General features: G+C 45.9%; 1 protein-coding gene and 1 pseudogene across 1 annotated transcript; one reads left to right on the forward strand and one right to left on the reverse strand.

Moving 5' to 3' along the window:
• The first annotated feature begins 1,122 nt into the window (after positions 1-1,122).
• LOC120108293 lies at positions 1,123-14,655 on the forward strand. Its single transcript, XM_039121876.1, has 3 exons — positions 1,123-2,296; positions 13,838-14,208; positions 14,404-14,655. The coding sequence occupies exons 1-3, from the start codon at positions 1,123-1,125 to the stop codon at positions 14,653-14,655; spliced, it is 1,797 nt and encodes a 598-aa protein (XP_038977804.1).
• Positions 5,636-5,735, reverse strand: LOC120108295 (annotated as a pseudogene).
• Positions 14,656-16,148: the final 1,493 nt, after the last annotated feature.

Consider the following 16,148-nt stretch of genomic DNA (forward strand, 5'->3'; position numbering starts at 1 on the left):
CCGGTCCCCGCTAGCCGTTGGGGGGGACGGCCACCCGGATACATCCCTCGGCCCCCTCCTGGTGGACTCGGCCGATGACCTCCTGGCCGAGTCTGGGGACCCGGGGCTGAGTCGACGACTCGGCAAAGCCCCGATCGGGGCTGATCCTGAGCCCAGCAGGGCGGCCGCGGCCCGGGCCAAAACCCAGAAGCGGCCCAGGCCGCAGGCGGGCCTTGGCCCACTTGGGGGTACCGGGCGGGGGGCCCAGCTGGCCCTTGTACCTATGGGCCGAGGGAACCCAACCGGGCCCCCCCAGCGCAGCCGGGCCCACGAGGCCGGGCGCCGGGGTCGCAGGCCGGTGGGGGCGGGCCGAGGCGCGATCCGCGACGCGGGCGTGGCCCACGCGGTCGGCGCAACCCGCGCTGTTGGCGTGCTTTGCGCCAGCAGCGCGCCGGGTTCTGGGGACGCGCCGGGCGCGCTGAAAGCGCCCGGTGCTGGGGTTGAGCGGGCCCAGGATACGCTGGGCCCGTGCGATGATGCGCGCGACCGATGGGCCGCGCGGTCTGCTGGGGAATCGCGGGCGCTGGGCCCTCAGGCCCAGCCCGCGGTTGGCTCTTTGGGCCACGCCATATTAGGCCCACAGGCCCACTCAGATACGGGCCTGGGGGGTCAGACTGGACTTGCGCTGCAGGGCCAGAGCGAGGAACCAGCTGGGCCTTTTCGGTTTAGGCGTCCTCATCAGGGAGCAGATTTGGAGATGGGTCCCCCCGCACACGACGATCATGCTCTTCTCACCTTGGGTGTGACGAGTGGGGTTCCGCCTGGGGACGTGCGGGTGGGCACTGACCATGATGGAGTCTTTCGGTTTGGCCCTTGGCCTCTGGTTGGAGATGAGCAGCGGGAGGATGCATCCAGTGGGAGCGGGGCCAGGGACCACATCGTGCCGCTCTCGCAGGGGTGTCAGGCCGAACCGATGGTGACGGGAGGGGGCACGGACCACACGATTGCTGTGCAACGTATTAGGTCGGCAGTCATGCAGGTCGTATCTGCTGAGCAGCGGGAGGGCCCAGGTAGCACGCTTGAGGCTGGCCCCGCGGCCCAGGGGGAGGATGGGTCAGAGGCCGACTACGTGGACTGTGATCCATGAGGATCCTAGCCTGGAATTGTAGGGGGGCGGCCAAGCCGTCCTTCATGTCATCCTTCAAACGGTTAGTGCAAGTTCATTGTCCGGAGATCTGCTTCATCAGCGAGACCCGGCTATCTGGTGAGGGGCTTGTACGCTTGAGACGGTGCTTAGGGAGGGACTGGGAGTCATACGCAGTCGATTCCCGAGGGCTGTCGGGAGGTATCCTGCTACTGTGGAGGCGAGGGGTGGCGACCTTTGATGTCTTCCACAACTGCCCCCAACAGGTAGTTATGGTTGTTTCGGCACCGGATGTTGCCCCATGGGTTTTGCGTGGGGTGTATGCGAGCACGGATTATAGGGTCAGGAGAGTCCTCTGGCAGGAGATTACCAGCCTTACAGCCCAGGGTGTCCCGACAGTTGTAGTTGGCGACTTTAATTGCATATTGAGTTCGAGCGACAAGAGGGGCGGGGCAGCCTTTATGGATAAAGCGGACAGGAGGGAGTTTCGCGATTTTGTGTCGCGTACGGGCCTAGTGGACTTAGGGTTCTCTGGACCTCAGTTTACTTGGTGCAATAATCAGCTCGGCAGTGCTAGGGTTTGGGAGCGTCTAGATAGGGCCTTTGCGTCCCCGGACTGGATCCTCCATTTTCCTACCTGCAGAGTTAGTCACCTACCTCGGATCGCCTCAGACCATTGCCCCCTGCTGATTTCCACATCATCGGGACCTAGTCATCATAGCCCCTTTCGCTTTGAGAAGGTTTGGCTATCATACCCCCAGTCCTGGGATATTGTCCGTGAGGCATGGCGCATCCCGGTGCGTGGAGACGCTATGCACCGGGTGTCGCGCAAACTAGAATTGGCCAAGAGGCGTCTTCGGCGGTGGAACCGTGAGACTGTGGGTAATATCTTCCGGAGAGTAGAGGGGGTAGAGACTGCGATCTCTGAATTGCAGCGGAAAGAAGATCTAGAAGGTGAGGTCTCGGTGGATGACATGGGTAATCTCCGGGGGCTTCTAGCAACCCACCACTCACTACTACGGCAGCACGAGATCTTCTGGCGACAGAAATCTCGAGTTCAGTGGGTACATGAGGGTGACCGCAATACTAGTTTCTTCCATCGGTCTACGATTATCCGGAGGCAGCGGAGCACTATCCACTCGCTGCGAGACGGGTCTGGACATCGGGTGGAAGGTGAGCCTGCCATTCGCCAGGTTTTATTGGACTTCTTCCATGATAGATGGACGGCAGATGAGGAGTCCGGCGATAGAGACCTGATGAGAGCACAAAAGTGTGATCTATACATCACTTAAATTAGTATTATTGCTAACAAATAATGATAAAATTGCCGCATTAATATTATATTTTTGTGAGGTGCAGGTGATCGGAAATCAAAGCTAAAATGCACATTAGGTTCAAAAAGATGCATCACTATAGGTGACCAGCCAACCGCATGGGTCGACCCCAGTTGCACACTAGGAGGAGGTCAAGTTCAGCCGTCTACTTCGTCGCAGCTTCAGTCTTCTGCAAGCCGGCATCTATTCAACGTCTCCGTCTGCGTGGAAGAAATGAGCATTCTCTTCTTTCCCCCATTTCAAAGGCTTTTGGAGTTCATCCCAGCCGTCACTCCCGGCGTCCGTGATCAACCCCCTCAGATTGTGTCCGTGCAATTCCCAGCATGCCACGTCCGTGAACCAGAATCTCCCAAGATTCAGCCTCCGTCTTCCTCGCAGTCCACCTCTTCCGGATTAAGCAAGCGATCGCGATCCACCCAGCCGTCCACGTTCGAGAATCTCCCAAGCTTGCATCCACATCTCAGCCCCCAGCAAAGAACCAGCTTCTAAGCCCGTGATTTCAGCATCCATGATCACGCCCCGTCCGCAACCTCCCGCGAAGCATTCTTCCATGATCCCGTCCGACGAATCATCCCGAATCTCCCGAGATCCCAGCTTCGGTGATTAGGTCCCCGTGTCCACACCTCTTCCTCCCAGCCGTCCGCGTGCAAATCTTCCGCGAAGATCCCGCATCCACAGCACAAATCCAGCTCCTCCCAGATCCCGCAAGCGTCCGCTCTCCACGCGTCCGATCCCTCCGGAGCCAGCATCCCGTGGGATCAGGGACCTATCGCAGCAATAAAGAGGACTCTCTCAGCTGGGAAGAGGGGAGTTCATTCGGGAAGGAAAACAGAGGAGCCGGCCCTAGCATTTTGAAAGAAAAAAAAAAAGAGAGGAGGAAGAAACAGGGGATGTCCTGTTCTTCCGAAAAGAAAAGAAAAAAAAAGGAGGGAGGGGCTAATGTTTTAATGGAGGGCTGAATCCTTCGGTGAAGGGTGATGGGAGAACCCTTGACTTATTACTTTCTTGAAGTAAACTCTGAACTTTGGTTTTAATGGATTTACATCTTTTCATATGTTCTGATTCTCTCATTTTTTTTTATTAGATAGATTCATCATGTTTTATATTTATTGATGCATGGATTGCTCTGATATTTGATTTGTCGTAGACATAACTGGCACGATGAATGCTTAGACATTGAGTTCATGTATTCAAAAGATATATTTCATGATTGGAACTATTTTATTTATTTGATCCTTGATCGAGAATTACCAAGTTTATTTCTTGAACGCAATATTGTCAAGGGGGATTCCGGATCCCTAACCATTTCTATTTGATTGAACTTAGTTTATTGATCTATTATTCTCTGCTTTTAATTTCTGAAAATCAAAACATAATTTTAATCCACAAATTTATTGAATTAATTAATCTAAAATTATATTAAATAATCTCTTATATATTCCGTTCCCTGAGGATTCGACCTCGGACTCCCGAGAATTTACTACTTGTGCGATTCTCCTGCACTTGGGAGAACAATTTTATTTTTGCATCAAGTTTTTGGCGCCGTTGCCGGGGAACGGATGATTTATTAGTATAATTTTAGATTTAATTTTTACTTTAGTAGTTAGTCTTTTTCTTTCGAAAAAAAAAAATTCTTTACTGCTGTTTTTTTTATTCCCTGCACAGTCTGCATCAAACTCTGATATCAAAGAAATTAACCGTCTGATTGAACTCAAATTTGGTCGTCCGCTGCAGGACCTGTATTTCTTTCATCTGAACGGTCTGATTGACATTCTGAAACTTTTAAGACTATCAGATTAATACGAAAACTTGCTGCTGTCTGTTTTGAATTTTCTGCATTTAATTGTTTTGAATCAGAATTTTATTGTTAACATATCTCATTAACCCTTGTTGCTAATTGAAAATTTAAAAAAAAAAGAAAAAACCTAAAATTTCAAATTTCAAATTTCAGAATTCAAATTTCAAACTTCAATTCATAAAATTTAAAAAAATAAATAATTTGCTTGATCACCTATTCAATGAAATTTAATGTCATGTCATAAAATATTAAAAAAAAAATCTCTTGATTGTTGCATATAGTATAAGGCATCAGCATAAAATATTCTAAGGGCTGAACTTATTTAAAAAGATAAGGTCGGGATTTCATCACTCGTCCTTAGCCCAAAAATCACCCCATTGCATAAATATCCTAAGCTTAATTAAAATCAACTAGACGTTGGCCCCTAAGGACATTCGAGCTCAATAGGACGAAGACCACCGAAAGTTGCACCAATTTCGCTCTGTGGCTTAGTTGATGTCTAGGCAAGCTTTGTCCCTATAAGGGAGACAGTTCATCTGTTCGAGGCAAGTGGGTTTTAAGTGGGACCTTTGCGAACGCATCGTGACCCCTCCACTTACCTGGGAGTTTACCTGGTCAACTCGGTTCATTAGACCGGATTGGAGGCTTAGGTGCCCTCTTCAAACCAGTTAGGAGCTGTCTAGAAATTTAGGAAAAACATTAGAAATTGAGGTGTAATGTTTAGTTGCATGTTTGATTGTGAATAGATTTTTGTCTTAGGGTGTAGTTTTAGGTTATCTTCAGTTGGTACTTACATTTATATTTATTTTTTTAAAAAAAACATAAAAAAAATTAAATTAATTAAATTTTGTATGCTAGGTTGGGATAGGGACGACACCGGTCGATTAAGTCGTACAACTTTAGATCATCCCTTAGGACACATCCTTGAAATTCCTTCGCATTATCTCACACCTTGTGAGATGGCAAATTTTCCTGATGATGTAGGAAGTCACCATGGTGATGAAGGTAGACCCCCAGTTATAACACTTCGACAATACTTACATCCCACTAGGACTAGTCAACCTTCATGCATGATTATTCCTGAAAATGTAGGACACTTTGAAATCAAACCAGGAGTAATTCAATTGCTGCCCAAGTATCATGGAATGGAATCTGAGAACCCTTATCTTCACCTTAAGGATTTTGAGGAAATTAGCATCACATTTAGAGTGCCAAATGTATCGGAAGATGTCCTTAAATTGACCTTGTTTCCTTTTTTCTTAAAGGATAAAGCCAAAACATGGCTGAACTCCTTAAGACCTAGATCGCTAGGAACATGGCATGATATGCAAAGAGAATTCTTGAAAAAATTCTTTCCCGCACAAAGGACTAACTTTTTAAAACGACACATTAGTAACTTCCAACAAAAAGACCATGAAACATTTTATGAATGCTGGGAGAGATTTAAAGATTTGCTTCTCTCTTGTCCTCATCATGGGTTTGAAACATGGAGAACCATTAGTTTCTTTTACGAAGGGTTGTCTCCACAGTTGAAACAATTTATAGAGACTATGTGCAATGGTCTATTTCTGGAAAAGCAACCCGATGAGGCATGGGACTATTTAGACTCTCTCGCAGAGACTGCACAATTATGGGATACAGGGGATAGAGTGAATAAACATTTGCCTAAGCCTACTAGCACTCCACACGGGGGCCTTTACAACCTTAGTACTCAGGATGATATTCAGGCTAAAATGGCAGCCCGTACTAGGAAGGTAGAGAAAATTGAACTTAGAAGGATTGAACCCGTCAAAACCGTAGAACATAACAGCGAGTGTTGTAGGATTTGCGAGATGCCTGGCCATCTCATCACTGATTGCCCCACAATACCCGCATTCAAAGAAGTCTTGCACGATCAGGCCAATGTTATGAATACCTATCAAAAATCTTTCAATAATCCTTTTTCGGGTACTTACAACCCTGGGTGGAAGAACCATCCAAATTTCAGGTGGAGGAATGACCAATCTCAACAAGTATATAACCCAACTCCTCCACCTCCGCAACCTAATTATATACACGCACCCCCTCAAAAATCCAGTCTCGAAGAAACTTTGCAATCTTTCATGCAAGGTCAAGCTAAAATCAATGATGAATTAAGAAATCAACTGACAACGCTGACCACTGCTTTAAGTGCTAAGAGAAAGGTAAGCTACCAGCTCAACCACAACCTAATCCTCAAGTCTATGGCGGTAGCAATGCATCATCATCAACTTTGCATAAAGAACAAGCAAAGAGTATAATAACTTTGCGAAGTGGAAAGATTATTGACCGACCAGTTCCAGAACAAACACAAGTCATACCTGATTCTGACCCTCCTAAGACAAAAGAAAAGGATAATAAAGAAACCGAAGCACCAACATCTACTGAAAAAATTGAATGTTCTTTTCCTGCACCATTTTCACAAAGATTAAAGCCCTTACAAAAGCTTGAACCAAACTCTGAAATTCTTGAGCTTTTTAAGCAAGTAAAAATCAATGTACCTCTTCTTGATGCAATCAAACAAGTGCCTTCCTATGCAAAATTTTTAAAAGATTTGTGCACTGTCAAGCGTCGTTTAAATGTCAAGAAGAAGGCATTTCTGGCTGAAAATGTGAGTGCAATTTTACAGCATAACATTCTTCCTAAATATAAGGATCCAGGTTGCCCAACTATCTCGTGCATCATTGGCAATTTTAGGATTGAGCGAGCATTGTTAGACTTAGGAGCGAGTGTGAACTTGTTGCCATATACGGTATATGAGCAACTCGGTTTGGGTGAGTTGAAGCCAACAACTGTGACCTTACAACTAGCTGACAGGTCAGTGAAAGTCCCTAGAGGGATTATCGAAGATGTGTTGGTCCAAGTAGACAAGTTCTATTTTCCCGTTGATTTTATCGTACTGGACACACATCCGGCTTCCAATTCACCATCTCAGATTCCGGTCATCTTAGGACGTCCATTCCTTGCAACTTCTAATGCATTGATCAATTGTAGGAATGGTGTCATGAAGCTTTCTTTTGGCAATATGACCTTGGAACTGAACGTCTTTAGTATAGGTAAACAACCCAGTGATCATGAAGAAAGTAAAGAAGTTGAATGGGTTGAAACTATTGCGGAAGAATATTTGTTAAAAGAAACATTTACTGAATCGGCCGACAATGGTTTGATAGATTGGTGTTCTGAAGGTACTGCTAATGATGTGGTCCCACCTGATTTAGATAATTCGGATGTTATGATGGTCAATGGGTGGAGACCGCGAATAGAGGAATTTGAACAGTTGCCACCTCGAAAAGCAAAGATAGTACCATCCCATGAACAAACACCTAAGCTCGAGTTGAAACCTTTACCGAAGGAACTCAAGTATGTCTTTCTTGGATCCGAGGACACATTTCCTATAATCATCTCATCTGATCTGGATCATGCCCAAGAAAGAAAATTACTTAGGGTTCTAAAGAATCATAAGGGAGCTTTAGGATGGTCTATTGCCGACTTGAAGGGGATTAGCCCTTTAATTTGCACGCACCGGATATATTTGGAGGACAATGCCAAAACCACAAGGCAAATGCAACGCAGGTTGAATCCTACGATGAGAGATGTGGTTAAAGCAGAAGTCCTCAAGTTGCTTGACGTGGGTATTATTTACCCAATTTTCGATAGCAAGTGGGCGAGTCCTACTCAAGTCGTGCCCAAGAAAGCAGGTCTGACGGTAGTCAAAAATGATCAGGGTGAACTAGTTCCAACTCGTGTTCCGACGAGTTGGCGCATGTGTGTTGACTACCGAAAATTGAATTTGGTCACTAGGAAAGATCACTTTCCCCTACCCTTCCTAGACCAAGTTTTGGAAAGAGTTGCAGGACACAAATTCTATTGTTTTCTCGATGGCTATTCCGGGTACTACCAAATCGAAATTTCACCTGAGGATCAAGAGAAGACTACCTTCACTTGTCCTTTTGGCACATTCGCTTTCCGTCGGATGCCATTCGGGTTGTGTAATGCACCTGCAACATTCCAAAGGTGTATGCTTAGCATTTTTGAAGAAATGAACGAGAAATTTTTAGAAGTGTTTATGGATGATTTCTCTATTTTTGGCGATTCTTTTGATGATTGTTTATTACATTTACAAGCAGTCTTAGCTCGATGCATGGAAAAGAATTTGATACTGAATTGGGAGAAATGCCATTTCATGGTGCCAAAGGGAATTGTCCTAGGACATATTGTTTCATCGAAGGGCATGGAAGTTGATAGAGCTAAGATTGACCTAATCGCCAAGCTACCTGCACCCAAGACGGTTAGAGATGTTAGATCATTTTTGGGTCATGCTGGATTTTATAGGAGGTTCATCAAGGACTTTAGTGTCATAGCTCGACCATTATGTAACCTCCTATCCCTTGATACACCGTTCAATTGGACTGAAACCTGTCAAGAGGCATTCGAAAAGTTGAAGTCTATGCTTAGCACTGCACCCATCGTGCGACCACCCGATTGGTCATTACCTTTTGAGATCATGTGCGATGCTAGTGACTATGCGATAGGAGCTGTCCTAGGACAACGCAAGGATAATAAGCCATATGTCATTTACTATGCAAGCAAAACTTTAAATGATGCTCAAATGAATTACACCACCACCGAAAAGGAATTGCTTGCAGTAGTATTTGCATTAGACAAATTTCGCTCTTATATCCTTGGTGCTCCTATTGTTATCTTTACGGATCATGCAGCGCTAAAATATTTACTGGATAAGAAAGAGGCTAAACCACGCTTAATACGATGGATACTTCTACTCCAAGAATTTGACATCACTATCAAAGATAAAAAGGAAGTAGAGAATGTGGTTGCTGACCATTTATCACGGCTAGTTGTTCATGATTTGGTGCCACAGTTGCCCATCAAGGACTCGTTCCCTGAAGAGCAATTGTTTGCACTTTCTACTATGCCATGGTATGCTGATATTGTAAACTTTCTTGTCACGAACCGGATGCCGGAGCATTGGGGATCGAATGATAAGAATAATTTCTTGCGTGAAGTAAGGAGTTATTATTATGATGCCCCTTATTTGTTCAAGTATTGCAATGATCAAATCTTTAGAAGATGCATTCCGGATCATGAGATACAAAGTGTACTCTCTTTCTGTCATGCCAATGCTTGCGGAGGACACTTTGCATCTAAGAAAACGGCAGCTAAGGTGTTGCAATGTGGTTTTTATTGGCCTACACTATTTAAAGATGCCCACGAGTTCTGTAGGACATGTGACCCATGTCAACGTGTTGGAAGTCTAACTCGTAGGCAAATGATGCCTCTTCAGCCCATTACTGCTATTGAAATTTTTGACATGTGGGGCATCGATTTCATGGGCCCATTCCCACCGTCTTTTGGATATGAGTACATTTTGGTTGGTGTTGAGTATGTGTCCAAATGGGTAGAAGCTGTGCCTTGTCGAACAAATGACCACAAACCAGTTTTAAAATTTCTTAAAGAAAACATATTTTCTAGATTTGGGATGCCCAAGGTTATAATTAGTGATGGGGGAAAATATTTCTGTAATAAGTCTTTTGAGATCCTATTACGAAAGTACGGTATCACTCATAGAATTGCAACTCCTTATCACCCGCAGACTAGTGGCCAAGTTGAGTTAGCTAATCGGGAGATTAAACGAATTTTAGAGAAAACGGTAAATCCATCATGCAAAGATTGGTCTTTAAAACTTTCTGACGCATTGTGGGCTTACCGTACTGCTTATAAAACTATTCTTGGTATGTCCCCGTATCGGCTAGTCTATGGAAAAGCATGTCATCTACCTGTTGAAATAGAGCATAAATCGTATTGGGCCATTAGAAAATTAGACTTTGAACTGTCAGATGCTGGTTTCGCTAGAAAATTACAATTAAGTGAATTGAATGAAATTCGTCGGGATGCGTATGACAATGCTAGACTCTGTAAAGAACGAATGAAAATTAGGCATGATAAATCAATTCTAAGAAAATCTTTTGAACCTGCACAAAAAGTTCTTTATTATGACTCCCGCTTACATCTGTTTCCTGGAAAGTTACGATCAAGATGGACAGGTCCTTTCATTATAAAAACTGTTTTTTCACATGGGGCAGTTGAAATTGAAAATCCACAGGATGGCACAATTTTTAAGGTAAATGGACAAAGATTAAAATTTTTTCTTGAGAATTTTGCAGATGAAGAGGACTCCTTTCCCTTGGAGGAGCCTTCTTATGACTGAGCATGACGGCCAAGGTATGTGTATATTAGTTAGAATTATTTTTTTTCTTTTATTTCTAGTTTTCTTCTTATTTTGTAGTTCTTCTTTTCTAGAAATCAACAGCTCAAGGTATTTTTATTCTCTCTATTATTTTCTCTATTGTCTCTCATATATAATTTTCTTGCATTCTTTTTTTTTACATTGAGGACAATGCAATGTTTAAGTTGGGGGAGGAAAATATTTTGATCAAAAAAAAAAAAAAAAACTTGTTTTTGCATTTGATTTATTCTATTGCTTTCTTTTCTGAGCAAATGCACATGTATTTTCATATTGAGTTTGTGCAACTATTAAGGCAAGGAACACATGCATACTATGACTGATCAGAGACCTATTATTAGATCCCCACACGTGTACTTAATGACAATAGGAAGGCCTCAGGAGTTCATATTTGTTAACTGCATTTTTGTTAGCCTTATCCGTAAAAGAAGTATGAATGTCCTTGTTTGTACTATAAGGTTCATGATTTAGTTTTCATATAAAAATAGAGGTTGAATATCCCGACTAGATTATTTAGGTGCCTTATGATCCGACCTTGGTTGACCTATAGTCACAATGCAGTCACATATATAATAAAAATATCTATATGGTTCAGTCTACCATCTCTTTTCTTGCATAAAAATAATAATAAAAAAAAATCCTTATGATGACAAGTCTGGCCTCGTGGCGTAGTCTGGTTCGAGTAATTAAGCCCGAGGGGTGTTTCACCTAATGTCTTGAGCCAACTGGATCGGGGGTCATTGGCTGAAAGCTCGCTACATGAACCTTACTAGAGCCTAATGGGGTTGGATAGCTGTAGTTGTCATGTGTATTGAAAAAAAAAAAATGAAATAAAAATAAGCATGAATGAGTTGGTTAGGCTGAACCTAGTGACATGTGGTAATGGCTGGTTTGACTCCATTGTATTGGACCTCTGTGTACCCGGGTTGTTTAGTTGAGATTGATAGCTCTTTCTTTACATGCAAACCATTCTAGACAAATTTAGACAACATGTGATATTCTGAAAATTTGATGGATCAGGTTCTAACAAATTGTAGAAAATACTTGTGAACTTGAGTAGTGCACCTAAAACTCAGGCGGTACCCTGTTGTGGTGGAGATATTAGTACTCTGAGAAAGTCATGCTATTTTATGCACACTACATTTTCATATTTTCTTGCCTTGACAGTTGCCATGCTTGAAAATATATATCAATTAATTACATGTGTATTAGCTTAAGATTTATTTCATATTTTTATTAGAATCTCATGTCATATAATTCATGATGTTTGTGGGTAACATCTCTGAAAATCCTCACGAGACAACACTCGTCCACTAGGGTAACCTAGGGGTTTAACGGCTTGTTGCACGTGCTAAGTGCAATCGTGATTCCTACAAAAGTGAGTACATATCTTAGTTTTATATCTTCAGCTTCAATAAAAAGTCATAGGTTAAACCATACCTTTTGCACTCTCATTCTATTATCTGCTCATTAATTGCTAGAGACTAGCAATAAGCTAGTTGGGGGGTGTGATGAGAGCACAAAAGTGTGATCTATACATCACTTAAATTAGTATTATTGCTAACAAATAATGATAAAATTGCCGCATTAATATTATATTTTTGTGAGGTGCAGGTGATCGGAAATCAAAGCTAAAATGCACATTGGGTTCAAAAAGATGCATCACTATAGGTGACCAGCCAACCGCATGGGTCGACCCCAGTTGCACACTAGGAGGAGGTCAAGTTCAGCCGTCTACTTCGTCGCAGCTTCAGTCTTCTGCAAGCCGGCATCTATTCAATGTCTCCGTCTGCGTGGAAGAAATGAGCATTCTCTTCTTTCCCCCATTTCAAAGGCTTTTGGAGTTCATCCCAGCCGTCACTCCCAGCGTCCGTGATCAACCCCCTCAGATTGTGTCCGTGCAATTCCCAGCATGCCACGTCCGTGAACCAGAATCTCCCAAGATTCAGCCTCCGTCTTCCTCGCAGTCCACCTCTTCCGGATTAAGCAAGCGATCGCGATCCACCCAGCCGTCCACGTTCGAGAATCTCCCAAGCTTGCATCCACATCTCAGCCCCCAGCAAAGAACCAGCTTCTAAGCCCGTGATTTCAGCATCCGTGATCACGCCCCGTCCGCAACCTCCCGCGAAGCATTCTTCCATGATCCCGTCCGACGAATCATCCCGAATCTCCCGAGATCCCAGCTTCGGTGATTAGGTCCCCGCATCTACACCTCTTCCTCCCAGCCGTCCGCGTGCAAATCTTCCGCGAAGATCCCGCATCCACAGCACAAATCCAGCTCCTCCCAGATCCCGCAAGCGTCCGCTCTCCACGCGTCCGATCCCTCCGGAGCCAGCATCCCGTGGGATCAGGGACCTATCGCAGCAATAAAGAGGACTCTCTCGGCTGGGAAGAGGGGAGTTCATTCGGGAAGGAAAACAGAGGAGCCGGCCCTAGCATTTTGAAAGAAAAAAAAAAGAGAGGAGGAAGAAACAGGGGATGTCCTGTTCTTCCGAAAAGAAAAGAAAAAAAAAAAGGAGGGAGGGGCTAATGTTTTAATGGAGGGCTGAATCCTTCGGTGAAGGGTGATGGGAGAATCCTTGACTTGTTACTTTCTTGAAGTAAACTCTGAACTTTGGTTTTAATGGATTTACATCTTTTCATATGTTCTGATTCTCTCATTTTTTTTATTAGATAGATTCATCATGTTTTATATTTATTGATGCATGGATTGCTCTGATATTTGATTTGTCGTAGACATAACTGGCACGATGAATGCTTAGACATTGAGTTCATGTATTCAAAAGATATATTTCATGATTGGAACTATTTTATTTATTTGATCCTTGATCGAGAATTACCAAGTTTATTTCTTGAACGCAATATTGTCAAGGGGGATTCCTGATCCCTAACCATTTCTATTTGATTGAACTTAGTTTATTGATCTATTATTCTCTGCTTTTAATTTATGAAAATCAAAACATAATTTTAATCCACAAATTTATTGAATTAATTAATCTAAAATTATATTAAATAATCTCTTATATATTCCGTTCCCTGAGGATTCGACCTCGGACTCCCGAGAATTTACTACTTGTGCGATTCTCCTGCACTTGGGAGAACAATTTTATTTTTGCATCAAGACCATCCCATGAGGATGGATGCGAGAATCGAGGATACTGAGAACGCAGCCCTGGTCCGACCATTGTCCGCTCAGGAGGTTCAGGAGGCAGTCTGGGCTTTGGCTCCAGACAAGGCTCCGGGTCCGGACGGGTTCCCCCCGTTCTTTTTCTGACAGTATTGGGGTATCATTCGGACAGCAGTGGTAGAGGCTATTCAGTGCTTCTTCTCTCAGGAGAGGATGCCGGATGACTGGAAGGCTACCTTCATCACGCTCATTCCGAAGCGTCAGGAGGCGGCGGAGCCCGGCCATTTCAGACCCATTAGTTTGTGCACAACCTTGTATAAGGTTGTGGCCAGAATAATGGTCCGTAGGATGAAGCCCTTACTGCCTGGCATTATCAGTCAGGAGCAGGGGGCTTTTATAGCTGGCAAAAACATCTCCCATAATGTTCTGTTGGCCCAGGAGATGATGTGGGATCTGCAGCGAGCATCGAAGCGACGTAGCTTGATGGCTATTAAGCTGGATATGGAGAGAGCTTACGACAGGATCAGATGGAGATTTCTTCAGCAGGTACTCGAGGCGTACGGCTTCCACAGACAGTGGATCGGTTGGATCATGGGGTGTGTCGGGGGGCCAAGGTTTTCTATCTTGGTCAACGGCACACCTTCCCCTTTCTTCGAGTCCACCATGGGGCTGCGCCAGGGATGCCCTCTATCGCCTTATTTGTTTATTCTTTGTGCTGACATTTTGTCTCGTGATTTGCAGAGGGTGTGTGCCCGTAGAGAGCTCGAGGCCTATGTCCCCGCCCCGGGGGCTAGTCCTCTTTCCCACTTACTTTTCGCTGATGATTGCCTTCTTTTGGCCAGGGCGCGGGTTTCTGATGCACGGGTCCTTCGGAGGGTAGTGGCGGACTATTGCGCGGCGTCAGGTCAGAGAGTTAATTTCCACAAGTCAGCAGTCCACTTCAGCCCGAGCACGGAGAGCAGGGTCAGACAGGAGATCCGAGGGATTCTATAGATACCTCAGCAGGAGGAGACATTGACCTACCTGGGAGTTCCTATCACAGGCCGCAGACTGCGGGTGGCAGAGTGCTCCTACCTAGTGCAGCGGGTGGAGAGTAAGTTGGAGGGATGGAGAGCGGCCTCCCTGTCTATGATGGGGAGACTGACCTTGATCAGATCAGTGTTGGGGTCCATGCCAGTATACCTTATGGCCAACACCGTGGTTCCGAAGACGACCTTGCTGAGGGTCGAGCGACTGCTGCGATGTTTTCTGTGGGGGTCATACGGCGGAGGCCACGGGGTGCACTTGGTGGCCTGGGAGCATGTCTGCCGGCCTACCAGTGAGGGTGGCCTCGGGGTGCAGTCCCTACTGGAGCGGCGCGAGCTTTTCATTGCTCGGCATGCAGCTCGGTTCTTGTTATAGCCACACGGGCTGTGGAGTCAGGTGATGGCGGCCAGATATGGCCGTGGGGGCTCAGAGGCGGCACGGAGAGCGCGACGAGTCTCCTTTATGTGGCGTGAGATTGGGAGGTATTTGCCGACGGTGTCAGCAAATACCAGGTGGCTGATTGGCGATGGGCGGAGTATTGATATGACTGCGGACCCATGGGTGGATACTGTTCCACTGAGGTGCTGGCCGACCATGATCGATGCTGAGGCAGTGGAGGGGTTGCGGGTCTCCAATCTTCTTGCCCCAGGAGAGTCAGCATGGGATGACGCTAGGCTATGTCAGCTGTTCGGAGGATATCTAGCTGAGAGGATCCGGTCCCTTCCGGTGCCAGGTTGCGGGGGGCCTGATGTCAGGGTTTGGGGCACCTCTTGCCGGTCCAGTGTCAGTCTGGGAGACCTCGCCGATGTTATCCTGCAGGAGCATGAGCCGGGGCAGGACTATGCTTGGATCTGGAGGTCTGGGCTTCACCCGAGGGCGGCACTCTTCTTATGGAAGGTGGCATGGGACCGCCTTCCGACGAGAGCAGTGCTGAGCAGGCGAGGTTGGGGGATCCCTGCGGAGTGCGGGACATGTAGTGTTGAGGAGTCGACCGACCACGTGCTCTTCCAGTGTACGTGGGCGAGGTCGGCATGGCTGTGGGCAGGGTTCCCGCAGGAGGTTTGGTGTGGGAGGCCTCAGTTTGTACAGATGATGCAGCAGTGGCTGGCCCGGCCTCGGACATGTCAGGAGGCTATTCGAGCGACCTGCACAGCACATCAGATCTGGCTGGCGAGGAACGCCCGCACCTTCGGTGAGCGCAGGGTGTCACCGAGGTTCGTTGCGGAGTTCGCGCGAGTCCAGGCATTGGAGATCAGACTTTCTTCAGATAGACCTCTGATAGCTCGGGACACCTGGGGTTCCCTCTCTGCTCTGGCAGCTCCTCAGCAGGTGTTTTTCACCTGGGAACCCCCACCCTCGAGCTTCCTCAAGGTCAACTTCGACGGATCGGTCATGTATGGAGGCGCGCGAGGAGGTGCGGGTTTTGTGATACGGGATCCGCACTCCAGAGTGATGGCAGC

The sequence above is a fragment of the Phoenix dactylifera genome, unplaced genomic scaffold (assembly GCF_009389715.1).
Source record: "Phoenix dactylifera cultivar Barhee BC4 unplaced genomic scaffold, palm_55x_up_171113_PBpolish2nd_filt_p 001260F, whole genome shotgun sequence".
NCBI classification, from domain to species: domain Eukaryota; kingdom Viridiplantae; phylum Streptophyta; class Magnoliopsida; order Arecales; family Arecaceae; genus Phoenix; species Phoenix dactylifera.